Source organism: Hyperolius riggenbachi, chromosome 4 (assembly GCF_040937935.1).
Source record: "Hyperolius riggenbachi isolate aHypRig1 chromosome 4, aHypRig1.pri, whole genome shotgun sequence".
NCBI classification, from domain to species: Eukaryota; Metazoa; Chordata; class Amphibia; order Anura; family Hyperoliidae; genus Hyperolius; species Hyperolius riggenbachi.
In genome coordinates, this window is record NC_090649.1 from 8,680,784 (window position 1) to 8,697,537 (window position 16,754).

The 16,754-nt window shown below is 47.6% G+C and overlaps 1 protein-coding gene and 18 non-coding genes across 19 annotated transcripts; 9 read left to right on the top strand and 10 right to left on the bottom strand.

Moving 5' to 3' along the window:
* The first annotated feature begins 77 nt into the window (after positions 1-77).
* Positions 78-149, top strand: TRNAG-UCC (transfer RNA glycine (anticodon UCC)). Its single transcript has one exon. It is a non-coding gene; the product is annotated as a tRNA-Gly (tRNA).
* A 497-nt stretch (positions 150-646) lies between these two features.
* On the bottom strand, positions 647-720 carry TRNAN-GUU (transfer RNA asparagine (anticodon GUU)). Its single transcript has one exon. It is a non-coding gene; the product is annotated as a tRNA-Asn (tRNA).
* Positions 721-1,707: 987 nt separating this feature from the next.
* On the top strand, positions 1,708-1,779 carry TRNAG-UCC (transfer RNA glycine (anticodon UCC)). Its single transcript has one exon. It is a non-coding gene; the product is annotated as a tRNA-Gly (tRNA).
* Positions 1,780-2,276: 497 nt separating this feature from the next.
* TRNAN-GUU (transfer RNA asparagine (anticodon GUU)) lies at positions 2,277-2,350 on the bottom strand. The gene has a single exon. It is a non-coding gene; the product is annotated as a tRNA-Asn (tRNA).
* A 987-nt stretch (positions 2,351-3,337) lies between these two features.
* TRNAG-UCC (transfer RNA glycine (anticodon UCC)) lies at positions 3,338-3,409 on the top strand. Its single transcript has one exon. It is a non-coding gene; the product is annotated as a tRNA-Gly (tRNA).
* Positions 3,410-3,906: 497 nt separating this feature from the next.
* On the bottom strand, positions 3,907-3,980 carry TRNAN-GUU (transfer RNA asparagine (anticodon GUU)). Its single transcript has one exon. It is a non-coding gene; the product is annotated as a tRNA-Asn (tRNA).
* Positions 3,981-4,967: 987 nt separating this feature from the next.
* Positions 4,968-5,039, top strand: TRNAG-UCC (transfer RNA glycine (anticodon UCC)). The gene has a single exon. It is a non-coding gene; the product is annotated as a tRNA-Gly (tRNA).
* A 497-nt stretch (positions 5,040-5,536) lies between these two features.
* On the bottom strand, positions 5,537-5,610 carry TRNAN-GUU (transfer RNA asparagine (anticodon GUU)). Its single transcript has one exon. It is a non-coding gene; the product is annotated as a tRNA-Asn (tRNA).
* A 987-nt stretch (positions 5,611-6,597) lies between these two features.
* Positions 6,598-6,669, top strand: TRNAG-UCC (transfer RNA glycine (anticodon UCC)). Its single transcript has one exon. It is a non-coding gene; the product is annotated as a tRNA-Gly (tRNA).
* A 497-nt stretch (positions 6,670-7,166) lies between these two features.
* On the bottom strand, positions 7,167-7,240 carry TRNAN-GUU (transfer RNA asparagine (anticodon GUU)). Its single transcript has one exon. It is a non-coding gene; the product is annotated as a tRNA-Asn (tRNA).
* Positions 7,241-8,227: 987 nt separating this feature from the next.
* On the top strand, positions 8,228-8,299 carry TRNAG-UCC (transfer RNA glycine (anticodon UCC)). Its single transcript has one exon. It is a non-coding gene; the product is annotated as a tRNA-Gly (tRNA).
* A 497-nt stretch (positions 8,300-8,796) lies between these two features.
* On the bottom strand, positions 8,797-8,870 carry TRNAN-GUU (transfer RNA asparagine (anticodon GUU)). Its single transcript has one exon. It is a non-coding gene; the product is annotated as a tRNA-Asn (tRNA).
* A 981-nt stretch (positions 8,871-9,851) lies between these two features.
* On the top strand, positions 9,852-9,923 carry TRNAG-UCC (transfer RNA glycine (anticodon UCC)). The gene has a single exon. It is a non-coding gene; the product is annotated as a tRNA-Gly (tRNA).
* A 497-nt stretch (positions 9,924-10,420) lies between these two features.
* TRNAN-GUU (transfer RNA asparagine (anticodon GUU)) lies at positions 10,421-10,494 on the bottom strand. The gene has a single exon. It is a non-coding gene; the product is annotated as a tRNA-Asn (tRNA).
* Positions 10,495-11,473: 979 nt separating this feature from the next.
* On the top strand, positions 11,474-11,545 carry TRNAG-UCC (transfer RNA glycine (anticodon UCC)). Its single transcript has one exon. It is a non-coding gene; the product is annotated as a tRNA-Gly (tRNA).
* Positions 11,546-11,964: 419 nt separating this feature from the next.
* LOC137571086 (piggyBac transposable element-derived protein 4-like) lies at positions 11,965-13,680 on the bottom strand. The gene is made up of 2 exons (XM_068279768.1): positions 13,519-13,680; positions 11,965-13,374 (listed from the first exon to the last, which is right to left on the bottom strand). Exons 1-2 carry the CDS (start codon positions 13,678-13,680, stop codon positions 11,965-11,967), a joined length of 1,572 nt encoding a protein of 523 aa, XP_068135869.1.
* A 1,262-nt stretch (positions 13,681-14,942) lies between these two features.
* Positions 14,943-15,016, bottom strand: TRNAN-GUU (transfer RNA asparagine (anticodon GUU)). The gene has a single exon. It is a non-coding gene; the product is annotated as a tRNA-Asn (tRNA).
* A 989-nt stretch (positions 15,017-16,005) lies between these two features.
* TRNAG-UCC (transfer RNA glycine (anticodon UCC)) lies at positions 16,006-16,077 on the top strand. The gene has a single exon. It is a non-coding gene; the product is annotated as a tRNA-Gly (tRNA).
* Positions 16,078-16,574: 497 nt separating this feature from the next.
* On the bottom strand, positions 16,575-16,648 carry TRNAN-GUU (transfer RNA asparagine (anticodon GUU)). Its single transcript has one exon. It is a non-coding gene; the product is annotated as a tRNA-Asn (tRNA).
* Positions 16,649-16,754: the final 106 nt, after the last annotated feature.

Sequence of the window (16,754 nt, forward strand, 5' to 3'; positions counted from 1 at the left end):
AAAGTAGGCAAATAAGCAAGCTCATTTTTCTCTTGGGTATATTGCAATGGTACATGCTAGGCGAGTTTCAGCATGTAGTGTTGGTGGTATAGTGGTGAGCATAGCTGCCTTCCAAGCAGTTGACCCGGGTTCGATTCCCGGCCAACGCATGTGAGCTTGCATTTGGCACCCTACAATTCCATGGAAGACAAGACCAAGACAAGATCTCTGAACAGTTAGGACATCCTGCACCTGCTCAGTCTCTGGAGAGGTTCCATTCCGGTGCAGCAGACTCTACGCCAGCTTAAAGTTCTTTCTAAATGGTCAACACTTAATGCAGACACTCTATAATGTTCTAAACAAATAGCTAGCAAGGCACTAAAGCGAGCCTGTCCTTGGGTGGGCTTGAACTGCCTTTCTTTGGCTTGACAGCCGTCGCCAGGCTTTGGGTTCGATCCCCGGCTAATACTTTACTGCTGCTTCTGGGGTACAGAAAACTTCATTTGGTCACAGACACTGCCAGGGATGTCTGTTGTATCACTAAGACATGAACTTGATGCTGCTCACCCTTTTCATGAACGTGAATGAGATTCCAACGTGTCTCAAATGAATCTACATGGCTATCTGGGGTTCTCTTCGGACAACTGTTGAACACAAAAGGAAAGGCCGTCCCTGGGTGGGCTTGAACCACCAACCTTTCGGTTAACAGCCGAACGCGCTAACCGATTGCGCCACAGAGACTGTGCCTGCAGTTGTTGCTAAATGATTTTATGGGGATGTATGTGTGTCTTGTGGAGTGAGGAAGTAAGTCTGCTCCAAGAAGTTTAACGCCACTTTTTCCCACAATGAAGCATTCACTGTATGGCAGCAGAGTGGCGCAGCGGAAGCGTGCTGGGCCCATAACCCAGAGGTCGATGGATCGAAACCATCCTCTGCTAGGTGTACGTTGGTTTTTATACCTTGCTTACCATATGGGCCAATTGTCGGCCATAGCCCCTTAAGAGAAAGTGTCATTAGGGCCTTGCTGTAACATAGATAGTAGTGTAACTATTTCAACTAATGTACCCTTCTTAAACTTGAAGGTTGAATGCAAACAGAAGCAGAGTGGCGCAGCGGAAGCGTGCTGGGCCCATAACCCAGAGGTCGATGGATCGAAACCATCCTCTGCTAGGCATGAATTCATTTTTGCACCTTGCTTTATCGCATGGGCAAAACGGTTTCCATTGCCCTGTAAGAGAAAGTGTAATAAGGGCCCTGCTGTAACGTACATATTAGGGTAGCTAAGACTACTCCTGGGCCGTTCTTGTAGTTGAAGAGATGGGTGAACTGTGACACCGCACTTAAAAAAAAAAAAAAAAAAAAAAAAAACAGCAAACAGAGAAGCTTCCCCATATTGGAGCATTGGATTTGGTCAAGTCTTAAGCCAATGTGTTGTAGGGCACAAGTAAGCTTTGGGTTAGCAGGAATGGTTGCATGGCCACCTAGCTTTTCATCCTTCCCACCCTTGCCCTGGAATCTTCCAGACTTCAAATTGCTGTCCTTTGCTGTGTGTGTTGCACCAGCATCATCCAGGGGGGCACATGATCTTTCTGAAGTCTTGAATTGAAGTCTGTAAGCAGTATCACCATGTGTCCCACTGCTTACATCTAGCAAAGTAGGCAAATAAGCAAGCTCATTTTTCTCTTGGGTATATTGCAATGGTACATGCTAGGCGAGTTTCAGCATGTAGCGTTGGTGGTATAGTGGTGAGCATAGCTGCCTTCCAAGCAGTTGACCCGGGTTCGATTCCCGGCCAACGCATGTGAGCTTGCTTTTGGCACCCTACAATTCCATGGAAGACAAGACCAAGACAAGATCTCTGAACAGTTAGGACATCCTGCACCTGCTCAGTCTCTGGAGAGGTTCCATTCCGGTGCAGCAGACTCTACGCCAGCTTAAAGTTCTTTCTAAATGGTCAACACTTAATGCAGACACTCTATAATGTTCTAAACAAATAGCTAGCAAGGCACTAAAGCGAGCCTGTCCTTGGGTGGGCTTGAACTGCCTTTCTTTGGCTTGACAGCCGTCGCCAGGCTTTGGGTTCGATCCCCGGCTAATACTTTACTGCTGCTTCTGGGGTACAGAAAACTTCATTTGGTCACAGACACTGCCAGGGATGTCTGTTGTATCACTAAGACATGAACTTGATGCTGCTCACCCTTTTCATGAACGTGAATGAGATTCCAACGTGTCTCAAATGAATCTACATGGCTATCTGGTTTTCTCTTCGGACAACTGTTGAACACAAAAGGAAAGGCCGTCCCTGGGTGGGCTTGAACCACCAACCTTTCGGTTAACAGCCGAACGCGCTAACCGATTGCGCCACAGAGACTGTGCCTGCAGTTGTTGCTAAATGATTTTATGGGGATGTATGTGTGTCTTGTGGAGTGAGGAAGTAAGTCTGCTCCAAGAAGTTTAACGCCACTTTTTCCCACAATGAAGCATTCACTGTATGGCAGCAGAGTGGCGCAGCGGAAGCGTGCTGGGCCCATAACCCAGAGGTCGATGGATCGAAACCATCCTCTGCTAGGTGTACGTTGGTTTTTATACCTTGCTTACCATATGGGCCAATTGTCGGCCATAGCCCCTTAAGAGAAAGTGTCATTAGGGCCTTGCTGTAACATAGATAGTAGTGTAACTATTTCAACTAATGTACCCTTCTTAAACTTGAAGGTTGAATACAAACAGAAGCAGAGTGGCGCAGCGGAAGCGTGCTGGGCCCATAACCCAGAGGTCGATGGATCGAAACCATCCTCTGCTAGGCATGAATTCATTTTTGCACCTTGCTTTATCGCATGGGCAAAACGGTTTCCATTGCCCTGTAAGAGAAAGTGTAATAAGGGCCCTGCTGTAACGTACATATTAGGGTAGCTAAGACTACTCCTGGGCCGTTCTTGTAGTTGAAGAGATGGGTGAACTGTGACACCGCACTTAAAAAAAAAAAAAAAAAAAAAAAAAACAGCAAACAGAGAAGCTTCCCCATATTGGAGCATTGGATTTGGTCAAGTCTTAAGCCAATGTGTTGTAGGGCACAAGTAAGCTTTGGGTTAGCAGGAATGGTTGCATGGCCACCTAGCTTTTCATCCTTCCCACCCTTGCCCTGGAATCTTCCAGACTTCAAATTGCTGTCCTTTGCTGTGTGTGTTGCACCAGCATCATCCAGGGGGGCACATGATCTTTCTGAAGTCTTGAATTGAAGTCTGTAAGCAGTATCACCATGTGTCCCACTGCTTACATCTAGCAAAGTAGGCAAATAAGCAAGCTCATTTTTCTCTTGGGTATATTGCAATGGTACATGCTAGGCGAGTTTCAGCATGTAGTGTTGGTGGTATAGTGGTGAGCATAGCTGCCTTCCAAGCAGTTGACCCGGGTTCGATTCCCGGCCAACGCATGTGAGCTTGCTTTTGGCACCCTACAATTCCATGGAAGACAAGACCAAGACAAGATCTCTGAACAGTTAGGACATCCTGCACCTGCTCAGTCTCTGGAGAGGTTCCATTCCGGTGCAGCAGACTCTACGCCAGCTTAAAGTTCTTTCTAAATGGTCAACACTTAATGCAGACACTCTATAATGTTCTAAACAAATAGCTAGCAAGGCACTAAAGCGAGCCTGTCCTTGGGTGGGCTTGAACTGCCTTTCTTTGGCTTGACAGCCGTCGCCAGGCTTTGGGTTCGATCCCCGGCTAATACTTTACTGCTGCTTCTGGGGTACAGAAAACTTCATTTGGTCACAGACACTGCCAGGGATGTCTGTTGTATCACTAAGACATGAACTTGATGCTGCTCACCCTTTTCATGAACGTGAATGAGATTCCAACGTGTCTCAAATGAATCTACATGGCTATCTGGGGTTCTCTTCGGACAACTGTTGAACACAAAAGGAAAGGCCGTCCCTGGGTGGGCTTGAACCACCAACCTTTCGGTTAACAGCCGAACGCGCTAACCGATTGCGCCACAGAGACTGTGCCTGCAGTTGTTGCTAAATGATTTTATGGGGATGTATGTGTGTCTTGTGGAGTGAGGAAGTAAGTCTGCTCCAAGAAGTTTAACGCCACTTTTTCCCACAATGAAGCATTCACTGTATGGCAGCAGAGTGGCGCAGCGGAAGCGTGCTGGGCCCATAACCCAGAGGTCGATGGATCGAAACCATCCTCTGCTAGGTGTACGTTGGTTTTTATACCTTGCTTACCATATGGGCCAATTGTCGGCCATAGCCCCTTAAGAGAAAGTGTCATTAGGGCCTTGCTGTAACATAGATAGTAGTGTAACTATTTCAACTAATGTACCCTTCTTAAACTTGAAGGTTGAATGCAAACAGAAGCAGAGTGGCGCAGCGGAAGCGTGCTGGGCCCATAACCCAGAGGTCGATGGATCGAAACCATCCTCTGCTAGGCATGAATTCATTTTTGCACCTTGCTTTATCGCATGGGCAAAACGGTTTCCATTGCCCTGTAAGAGAAAGTGTAATAAGGGCCCTGCTGTAACGTACATATTAGGGTAGCTAAGACTACTCCTGGGCCGTTCTTGTAGTTGAAGAGATGGGTGAACTGTGACACCGCACTTAAAAAAAAAAAAAAAAAAAAAAAAAACAGCAAACAGAGAAGCTTCCCCATATTGGAGCATTGGATTTGGTCAAGTCTTAAGCCAATGTGTTGTAGGGCACAAGTAAGCTTTGGGTTAGCAGGAATGGTTGCATGGCCACCTAGCTTTTCATCCTTCCCACCCTTGCCCTGGAATCTTCCAGACTTCAAATTGCTGTCCTTTGCTGTGTGTGTTGCACCAGCATCATCCAGGGGGGCACATGATCTTTCTGAAGTCTTGAATTGAAGTCTGTAAGCAGTATCACCATGTGTCCCACTGCTTACATCTAGCAAAGTAGGCAAATAAGCAAGCTCATTTTTCTCTTGGGTATATTGCAATGGTACATGCTAGGCGAGTTTCAGCATGTAGCGTTGGTGGTATAGTGGTGAGCATAGCTGCCTTCCAAGCAGTTGACCCGGGTTCGATTCCCGGCCAACGCATGTGAGCTTGCTTTTGGCACCCTACAATTCCATGGAAGACAAGACCAAGACAAGATCTCTGAACAGTTAGGACATCCTGCACCTGCTCAGTCTCTGGAGAGGTTCCATTCCGGTGCAGCAGACTCTACGCCAGCTTAAAGTTCTTTCTAAATGGTCAACACTTAATGCAGACACTCTATAATGTTCTAAACAAATAGCTAGCAAGGCACTAAAGCGAGCCTGTCCTTGGGTGGGCTTGAACTGCCTTTCTTTGGCTTGACAGCCGTCGCCAGGCTTTGGGTTCGATCCCCGGCTAATACTTTACTGCTGCTTCTGGGGTACAGAAAACTTCATTTGGTCACAGACACTGCCAGGGATGTCTGTTGTATCACTAAGACATGAACTTGATGCTGCTCACCCTTTTCATGAACGTGAATGAGATTCCAACGTGTCTCAAATGAATCTACATGGCTATCTGGTTTTCTCTTCGGACAACTGTTGAACACAAAAGGAAAGGCCGTCCCTGGGTGGGCTTGAACCACCAACCTTTCGGTTAACAGCCGAACGCGCTAACCGATTGCGCCACAGAGACTGTGCCTGCAGTTGTTGCTAAATGATTTTATGGGGATGTATGTGTGTCTTGTGGAGTGAGGAAGTAAGTCTGCTCCAAGAAGTTTAACGCCACTTTTTCCCACAATGAAGCATTCACTGTATGGCAGCAGAGTGGCGCAGCGGAAGCGTGCTGGGCCCATAACCCAGAGGTCGATGGATCGAAACCATCCTCTGCTAGGTGTACGTTGGTTTTTATACCTTGCTTACCATATGGGCCAATTGTCGGCCATAGCCCCTTAAGAGAAAGTGTCATTAGGGCCTTGCTGTAACATAGATAGTAGTGTAACTATTTCAACTAATGTACCCTTCTTAAACTTGAAGGTTGAATACAAACAGAAGCAGAGTGGCGCAGCGGAAGCGTGCTGGGCCCATAACCCAGAGGTCGATGGATCGAAACCATCCTCTGCTAGGCATGAATTCATTTTTGCACCTTGCTTTATCGCATGGGCAAAACGGTTTCCATTGCCCTGTAAGAGAAAGTGTAATAAGGGCCCTGCTGTAACGTACATATTAGGGTAGCTAAGACTACTCCTGGGCCGTTCTTGTAGTTGAAGAGATGGGTGAACTGTGACACCGCACTTAAAAAAAAAAAAAAAAAAAAAAAAAACAGCAAACAGAGAAGCTTCCCCATATTGGAGCATTGGATTTGGTCAAGTCTTAAGCCAATGTGTTGTAGGGCACAAGTAAGCTTTGGGTTAGCAGGAATGGTTGCATGGCCACCTAGCTTTTCATCCTTCCCACCCTTGCCCTGGAATCTTCCAGACTTCAAATTGCTGTCCTTTGCTGTGTGTGTTGCACCAGCATCATCCAGGGGGGCACATGATCTTTCTGAAGTCTTGAATTGAAGTCTGTAAGCAGTATCACCATGTGTCCCACTGCTTACATCTAGCAAAGTAGGCAAATAAGCAAGCTCATTTTTCTCTTGGGTATATTGCAATGGTACATGCTAGGCGAGTTTCAGCATGTAGTGTTGGTGGTATAGTGGTGAGCATAGCTGCCTTCCAAGCAGTTGACCCGGGTTCGATTCCCGGCCAACGCATGTGAGCTTGCTTTTGGCACCCTACAATTCCATGGAAGACAAGACCAAGACAAGATCTCTGAACAGTTAGGACATCCTGCACCTGCTCAGTCTCTGGAGAGGTTCCATTCCGGTGCAGCAGACTCTACGCCAGCTTAAAGTTCTTTCTAAATGGTCAACACTTAATGCAGACACTCTATAATGTTCTAAACAAATAGCTAGCAAGGCACTAAAGCGAGCCTGTCCTTGGGTGGGCTTGAACTGCCTTTCTTTGGCTTGACAGCCGTCGCCAGGCTTTGGGTTCGATCCCCGGCTAATACTTTACTGCTGCTTCTGGGGTACAGAAAACTTCATTTGGTCACAGACACTGCCAGGGATGTCTGTTGTATCACTAAGACATGAACTTGATGCTGCTCACCCTTTTCATGAACGTGAATGAGATTCCAACGTGTCTCAAATGAATCTACATGGCTATCTGGGGTTCTCTTCGGACAACTGTTGAACACAAAAGGAAAGGCCGTCCCTGGGTGGGCTTGAACCACCAACCTTTCGGTTAACAGCCGAACACGCTAACCGATTGCGCCACAGAGACTGTGCCTGCAGTTGTTGCTAAATGATTTTATGGGGATGTATGTGTGTCTTGTGGAGTGAGGAAGTAAGTCTGCTCCAAGAAGTTTAACGCCACTTTTTCCCACAATGAAGCATTCACTGTATGGCAGCAGAGTGGCGCAGCGGAAGCGTGCTGGGCCCATAACCCAGAGGTCGATGGATCGAAACCATCCTCTGCTAGGTGTACGTTGGTTTTTATACCTTGCTTACCATATGGGCCAATTGTCGGCCATAGCCCCTTAAGAGAAAGTGTCATTAGGGCCTTGCTGTAACATAGATAGTAGTGTAACTATTTCAACTAATGTACCCTTCTTAAACTTGAAGGTTGAATACAAACAGAAGCAGAGTGGCGCAGCGGAAGCGTGCTGGGCCCATAACCCAGAGGTCGATGGATCGAAACCATCCTCTGCTAGGCATGAATTCATTTTTGCACCTTGCTTTATCGCATGGGCAAAACGGTTTCCATTGCCCTGTAAGAGAAAGTGTAATAAGGGCCCTGCTGTAACGTACATATTAGGGTAGCTAAGACTACTCCTGGGCCGTTCTTGTAGTTGAAGAGATGGGTGAACTGTGACACCGCACTTAAAAAAAAAAAAAAAAAAAAAAAAAACAGCAAACAGAGAAGCTTCCCCATATTGGAGCATTGGATTTGGTCAAGTCTTAAGCCAATGTGTTGTAGGGCACAAGTAAGCTTTGGGTTAGCAGGAATGGTTGCATGGCCACCTAGCTTTTCATCCTTCCCACCCTTGCCCTGGAATCTTCCAGACTTCAAATTGCTGTCCTTTGCTGTGTGTGTTGCACCAGCATCATCCAGGGGGGCACATGATCTTTCTGAAGTCTTGAATTGAAGTCTGTAAGCAGTATCACCATGTGTCCCACTGCTTACATCTAGCAAAGTAGGCAAATAAGCAAGCTCATTTTTCTCTTGGGTATATTGCAATGGTACATGCTAGGCGAGTTTCAGCATGTAGCGTTGGTGGTATAGTGGTGAGCATAGCTGCCTTCCAAGCAGTTGACCCGGGTTCGATTCCCGGCCAACGCATGTGAGCTTGCTTTTGGCACCCTACAATTCCATGGAAGACAAGACCAAGACAAGATCTCTGAACAGTTAGGACATCCTGCACCTGCTCAGTCTCTGGAGAGGTTCCATTCCGGTGCAGCAGACTCTACGCCAGCTTAAAGTTCTTTCTAAATGGTCAACACTTAATGCAGACACTCTATAATGTTCTAAACAAATAGCTAGCAAGGCACTAAAGCGAGCCTGTCCTTGGGTGGGCTTGAACTGCCTTTCTTTGGCTTGACAGCCGTCGCCAGGCTTTGGGTTCGATCCCCGGCTAATACTTTACTGCTGCTTCTGGGGTACAGAAAACTTCATTTGGTCACAGACACTGCCAGGGATGTCTGTTGTATCACTAAGACATGAACTTGATGCTGCTCACCCTTTTCATGAACGTGAATGAGATTCCAACGTGTCTCAAATGAATCTACATGGCTATCTGGTTTTCTCTTCGGACAACTGTTGAACACAAAAGGAAAGGCCGTCCCTGGGTGGGCTTGAACCACCAACCTTTCGGTTAACAGCCGAACGCGCTAACCGATTGCGCCACAGAGACTGTGCCTGCAGTTGTTGCTAAATGATTTTATGGGGATGTATGTGTGTCTTGTGGAGTGAGGAAGTAAGTCTGCTCCAAGAAGTTTAACGCCACTTTTTCCCACAATGAAGCATTCACTGTATGGCAGCAGAGTGGCGCAGCGGAAGCGTGCTGGGCCCATAACCCAGAGGTCGATGGATCGAAACCATCCTCTGCTAGGTGTACGTTGGTTTTTATACCTTGCTTACCATATGGGCCAATTGTCGGCCATAGCCCCTTAAGAGAAAGTGTCATTAGGGCCTTGCTGTAACATAGATAGTAGTGTAACTATTTCAACTAATGTACCCTTCTTAAACTTGAAGGTTGAATACAAACAGAAGCAGAGTGGCGCAGCGGAAGCGTGCTGGGCCCATAACCCAGAGGTCGATGGATCGAAACCATCCTCTGCTAGGCATGAATTCATTTTTGCACCTTGCTTTATCGCATGGGCAAAACGGTTTCCATTGCCCTGTAAGAGAAAGTGTAATAAGGGCCCTGCTGTAACGTACATATTAGGGTAGCTAAGACTACTCCTGGGCCGTTCTTGTAGTTGAAGAGATGGGTGAACTGTGACACCGCACTTAAAAAAAAAAAAAAAAAAAACAGCAAACAGAGAAGCTTCCCCATATTGGAGCATTGGATTTGGTCAAGTCTTAAGCCAATGTGTTGTAGGGCACAAGTAAGCTTTGGGTTAGCAGGAATGGTTGCATGGCCACCTAGCTTTTCATCCTTCCCACCCTTGCCCTGGAATCTTCCAGACTTCAAATTGCTGTCCTTTGCTGTGTGTGTTGCACCAGCATCATCCAGGGGGGCACATGATCTTTCTGAAGTCTTGAATTGAAGTCTGTAAGCAGTATCACCATGTGTCCCACTGCTTACATCTAGCAAAGTAGGCAAATAAGCAAGCTCATTTTTCTCTTGGGTATATTGCAATGGTACATGCTAGGCGAGTTTCAGCATGTAGCGTTGGTGGTATAGTGGTGAGCATAGCTGCCTTCCAAGCAGTTGACCTGGGTTCGATTCCCGGCCAACGCATGTGAGCTTGCTTTTGGCACCCTACAATTCCATGGAAGACAAGACCAAGACAAGATCTCTGAACAGTTAGGACATCCTGCACCTGCTCAGTCTCTGGAGAGGTTCCATTCCGGTGCAGCAGACTCTACGCCAGCTTAAAGTTCTTTCTAAATGGTCAACACTTAATGCAGACACTCTATAATGTTCTAAACAAATAGCTAGCAAGGCACTAAAGCGAGCCTGTCCTTGGGTGGGCTTGAACTGCCTTTCTTTGGCTTGACAGCCGTCGCCAGGCTTTGGGTTCGATCCCCGGCTAATACTTTACTGCTGCTTCTGGGGTACAGAAAACTTCATTTGGTCACAGACACTGCCAGGGATGTCTGTTGTATCACTAAGACATGAACTTGATGCTGCTCACCCTTTTCAGGAACGTGAATGAGATTCCAACGTGTCTCAAATGAATCTACATGGCTATCTGGGGTTCTCTTCGGACAACTGTTGAACACAAAAGGAAAGGCCGTCCCTGGGTGGGCTTGAACCACCAACCTTTCGGTTAACAGCCGAACGCGCTAACCGATTGCGCCACAGAGACTGTGCCTGCAGTTGTTGCTAAATGATTTTATGGGGATGTATGTGTGTCTTGTGGAGTGAGGAAGTAAGTCTGCTCCAAGAAGTTTAACGCCACTTTTTCCCACAATGAAGCATTCACTGTATGGCAGCAGAGTGGCGCAGCGGAAGCGTGCTGGGCCCATAACCCAGAGGTCGATGGATCGAAACCATCCTCTGCTAGGTGTACGTTGGTTTTTATACCTTGCTTACCATATGGGCCAATTGTCGGCCATAGCCCCTTAAGAGAAAGTGTCATTAGGGCCTTGCTGTAACATAGATAGTAGTGTAACTATTTCAACTAATGTACCCTTCTTAAACTTGAAGGTTGAATACAAACAGAAGCAGAGTGGCGCAGCGGAAGCGTGCTGGGCCCATAACCCAGAGGTCGATGGATCAAAACCATCCTCTGCTAGGCATGAATTCATTTTTGCACCTTGCTTTATCGCATGGGCAAAACGGTTTCCATTGCCCTGTAAGAGAAAGTGTAATAAGGGCCCTGCTGTAACGTACATATTAGGGTAGCTAAGACTACTCCTGGGCCGTTCTTGTAGTTGAAGAGATGGGTGAACTGTGACACCGCACTTAAAAAAAAAAAAAAAAAACAGCAAACAGAGAAGCTTCCCCATATTGGAGCATTGGATTTGGTCAAGTCTTAAGCCAATGTGTTGTAGGGCACAAGTAAGCTTTGGGTTAGCAGGAATGGTTGCATGGCCACCTAGCTTTTCATCCTTCCCACCCTTGCCCTGGAATCTTCCAGACTTCAAATTGCTGTCCTTTGCTGTGTGTGTTGCACCAGCATCATCCAGGGGGGCACATGATCTTTCTGAAGTCTTGAATTGAAGTCTGTAAGCAGTATCACCATGTGTCCCACTGCTTACATCTAGCAAAGTAGGCAAATAAGCAAGCTCATTTTTCTCTTGGGTATATTGCAATGGTACATGCTAGGCAAGTTTCAGCATGTAGCGTTGGTGGTATAGTGGTGAGCATAGCTGCCTTCCAAGCAGTTGACCCGGGTTCGATTCCCGGCCAACGCATGTGAGCTTGCTTTTGGCACCCTACAATTCCATGGAAGACAAGACCAAGACAAGATCTCTGAACAGTTAGGACATCCTGCACCTGCTCAGTCTCTGGAGAGGTTCCATTCCGGTGCAGCAGACTCTACGCCAGCTTAACCACCTCGGCGTTCTGATTCCCCAGGATTTCCGTGCAAAAAGTGGTACAATTAATTTTCAGAACCTTTTTCCTGTAACTTACCAAAATAAGTCAAGCAAGAGTTTAGTATACATTATGAGAATAAAAGTGTCAAACACAAATTCTTGTCAAAAATAAAATAACATTTATTAATGATAAACAGAAATAGCTTGCATTTTTAATCAATGCAGAAAATATCAAGAAAACACAGAAATAAATAAATGAAGGCAGAAAAATGTACACACAGTCTAGAGGTTTACCCCTAAAACACCTCCTTAGTGTGGTACTCCTTGAAGCAAGGTATTATACAAAGTGCCACGTCACAATCTGGGCAATAAAAACGGGTCTCCTTTCTAATTTTTTTGCCGTCTTTGCCCTTTTTATTGCAGCAGACTACGCACCTCCTTGTAGGGGCTTGTTTCAGGGCGGTCGGTGGTAAATGTTCCGCAAAGTGGCGTCCAGAAAGCCGTGTCGGGTTGACAACGTATGACGCCCTGCGCCCCGGTCTAGCTGCTGACTCTGGTGGGGGGTGTTTGACACAGATGGCTTCTGTGAGCTTCCAGATGAAGTCATGGTGGAGTACAGGACTGTCACTATTTTGTTTGTACAGGACATAGGAGTTCCACAAACATTGTTCCAGCAGGTGGCGGAAAATCTTTTTGTAGTATTTCCGCTGCTGTTTGCGGACAGCCGGATAAAACGACATTGCTCCATCAGCCCTGTCCACACTCCCCATCGTTTTGTTGTAATCCAACACCGCTTTGGGCTTCTCAACCTCCTGTCGACTCCTGGTAGTGGTGCGGGCAGTCTCTGAATTGTGAACAGTGCTGAGGATGCACACATCCCGCTTGTCCCTCCACCTCAGAGCCATCATTTTGCCCTTCTGCCAGGCAACAACCTCCCCCTTCTTCAGCTTCCTGGCAGTAAAGGCCGATGGCATATTGCGACGGTTAGCCCTCACCGTGCCATATGCGTCAGTCTTATGCTGGATCAGGTGTTCAAATAGTTCCGGGGAGCTATAAAAATTGTCCGTCGTAAGGCAGTACCCCTGATCCAGCAAAGGCTCAATAAGAGTTAGTACAGAGGAGGTAGCACACCCAAACTCCCTGTACTGAGGTGCAAACTTTGTGCCTTTACCTGTGTATATCACAGAGTTCCATATGTAGCCGGTCTTGGCCTCACACAGCATAAAGGACTTCACCCCAAAACGTGCCCTTTTGGATGCAATAAATTGCACCCAGCTCAGTCTGCCCTTGTACGCCATGAGGCTCTCGTCCACGGTGATGTCTCTGTCCGGAACGTACACAGCCTTGAAATTGGCAACAATCAGCTGATAAATCTCCCAAATTTTCTTCAGCTTGGGGGCGGGGTGGGTGGCCTCATCAAACTCATCATTGTTGCTGAAGTGCAGGTACTTCATGATGAGGGTGAAGCGGGGCTCGGACATAACGGATCCAAAGAAAGGGGTACTGAGGATCTTGTTAGTGGTCCAGTACCACTTCTGCAGCGGCTTACCGACAACTCCCTGGAGGATGATGAGGCCCAGGAACACCCAGATATCATCACAGGTGACAGGTTCCCACTTCCGGGCCCGAGAGAACCTGGGTAGAGAAGCACCCTCCTGCTGCTGCGCTGCATACCGATTGGTCTCCTCCACGATCTTCCGGATGACCTAATCGGTAAGAAACAGCTCCAAGTAGGACAGCGGGCTATGGTCACAGGCGATTTTCTGCCCGGGCGCCCCTGTGAAGGGGAACCTGGGTGGCGGAGCTTGAGTGGGGCTCTCCAGCTCACACCAAGTGCGTGCGACGCTCACTGGCTCCTCGGTTTCGCCGTCACTGCTCTCCGACTCCGAAGACAGGTCACCGGGAACCTCGCTGTCCGTAGACTCCTCAACGAGCTCCTCCTCACTGTCGCTTCCCTCCAGGACATCCAGCAGCTCCTGGTCACACAAACGCCTCCGGGAAGACGAAGCCATGACCCCAAAGCAGGATACGGGGGTCAAAGGTCAGCGACAGAAAAAAAAAATCCAGCAAATGCAAACACACAGGGACCACAGCGTCTTGAAAAAGACTAATATAACTGCAATATGTATGTAGCAAAGACTGGAAAAGGCTGGAAAGGCAGAAATCACTCAAAGCACAGAAATCGCAAAGCAGAGCTGACAAGCAGACTAAGCTATGGACACTGGGACTCTGAAAGAGAAAGAGGTGTAACGGTTTTGGGCTTTTATTTAGTGTGCACAGGTGTTTACTAAACATCTTTGAATTACTTTGGCATGATTGGATTACAATCAGCTTTGTGTACTGATGTAATCCAATCATGCAATGTATGCAATTGCCACCGGGGGGCGCCTGATCAGCATCAGAGGACATGCTGACACAGAGGAAGTAGCTGGGCAGCGCCATCTTGCCTGCCCAGCCGATCCACACGGAGCAGACCTAATGGGAGCCCGGGAGGGTGACAGAGGGACCCCCCAGCAACAGCACAAGAAGGAGGGAGCCTGCGGCAGCCCACTGAGCCTGGAGGCGGCGGATGTCCGCAAATCCAGCCCGGGAGGGTGACAGAGGGACCACCCAGCAGCAGCACAAGAAGGAGGGAGCCCGCAGCAGCCTGCTGAGCCGCTTGGAGGCGGCGGATACCCCGCAAACCGGCCACATCAAACCCGAGGGGGTGACAGAGGGACCCCCCAGCAGCAGCAGAGCAACAAGGGAGAAGGAGGGAGCCCGCAGCAGCCTGCTGAGCCGCCTGGAGGCGGCTGATGCACACAGAACAGTACTGGTGAGTGCTGGCTCTGCATGACGAGCTGAGCTCGTCAGAAACATTTTCAGCTTGTTTATTCTGGACGAGCTCAGCTCGTCCAGAACGCTAGGCAGGTTAAAGTTCTTTCTAAATGGTCAACACTTAATGCAGACACTCTATAATGTTCTAAACAAATAGCTAGCAAGGCACTAAAGCGAGCCTGTCCTTGGGTGGGCTTGAACTGCCTTTCTTTGGCTTGACAGCCGTCGCCAGGCTTTGGGTTCGATCCCCGGCTAATACTTTACTGCTGCTTCTGGGGTACAGAAAACTTCATTTGGTTACAGACACTGCCAGGGATGTCTGTTGTATCACTAAGACATGAACTTGATGCTGCTCACCCTTTTCATGAACGTGAATGAGATTCCAACGTGTCTCAAATGAATCTACATGGCTATCTGGGGTTCTCTTCGGACAACTGTTGAACACAAAAGGAAAGGCCGTCCCTGGGTGGGCTTGAACCACCAACCTTTCGGTTAACAGCCGAACGCGCTAACCGATTGCGCCACAGAGACTGTGCCTGCAGTTGTTGCTAAATGATTTTATGGGGATGTATGTGTGTCTTGTGGAGTGAGGAAGTAAGTCTGCTCCAAGAAGTTTAACGCCACTTTTTCCCACAATGAAGCATTCACTGTATGGCAGCAGAGTGGCGCAGCGGAAGCGTGCTGGGCCCATAACCCAGAGGTCGATGGATCGAAACCATCCTCTGCTAGGTGTACGTTGGTTTTTATACCTTGCTTACCATATGGGCCAATTGTCGGCCATAGCCCCTTAAGAGAAAGTGTCATTAGGGCCTTGCTGTAACATAGATAGTAGTGTAACTATTTCAACTAATGTACCCTTCTTAAACTTGAAGGTTGAATACAAACAGAAGCAGAGTGGCGCAGCGGAAGCGTGCTGGGCCCATAACCCAGAAGTCGATGGATCGAAACCATCCTCTGCTAGGCATGAATTCATTTTTGCACCTTGCTTTATCGCATGGGCAAAACGGTTTCCATTGCCCTGTAAGAGAAAGTGTAATAAGGGCCCTGCTGTAACGTACATATTAGGGTAGCTAAGACTACTCCTGGGCCGTTCTTGTAGTTGAAGAGATGGGTGAACTGTGACACCGCACTTAAAAAAAAAAAAAAAAAAAAAAAAAAAACAGCAAACAGAGAAGCTTCCCCATATTGGAGCATTGGATTTGGTCAAGTCTTAAGCCAATGTGTTGTAGGGCACAAGTAAGCTTTGGGTTAGCAGGAATGGTTGCATGGCCACCTAGCTTTTCATCCTTCCCACCCTTGCCCTGGAATCTTCCAGACTTCAAATTGCTGTCCTTTGCTGTGTGTGTTGCACCAGCATCATCCAGGGGGGCACATGATCTTTCTGAAGTCTTGAATTGAAGTCTGTAAGCAGTATCACCATGTGTCCCACTGCTTACATCTAGCAAAGTAGGCAAATAAGCAAGCTCATTTTTCTCTTGGGTATATTGCAATGGTACATGCTAGGCGAGTTTCAGCATGTAGCGTTGGTGGTATAGTGGTGAGCATAGCTGCCTTCCAAGCAGTTGACCCGGGTTTGATTCCCGGCCAACGCATGTGAGCTTGCTTTTGGCACCCTACAATTCCATGGAAGACAAGACCAAGACAAGATCTTTGAACAGTTAGGACATCCTGCACCTGCTCAGTCTCTGGAGAGGTTCCATTCCGGTGCAGCAGACTCTACGCCAGCTTAAAGTTCTTTCTAAATGGTCAACACTTAATGCAGACACTCTATAATGTTCTAAACAAATAGCTAGCAAGGCACTAAATCGAGCCTGTCCTTGGGTGGGCTTGAACTGCCTTTCTTTGGCTTGACAGCCGTCGCCAGGCTTTGGGTTCGATCCCCGGCTAATACTTTACTGCTGCTTCTGGGGTACAGAAAACTTCATTTGGTCACAGACACTGCCAGGGATGTCTGTTGTATCACTAAGACATGAACTTGATGCTGCTCACCCTTTTCATGAACGTGAATGAGATTCCAACGTGTCTCAAATGAATCTACATGGCTATCTGGGGTTCTCTTCGGACAACTGTTGAACACAAAAGGAAAGGCCGTCCCTGGGTGGGCTTGAACCACCAACCTTTCGGTTAACAGCCGAACGCGCTAACCGATTGCGCCACAGAGACTGTGCCTGCAGTTGTTGCTAAATGATTTTATGGGGATGTATGTGTGTCTTGTGGAGTGAGGAAGTAAGTCTGCTCCAAGAAGTTTAACGCCACTTTTTCCCACAAT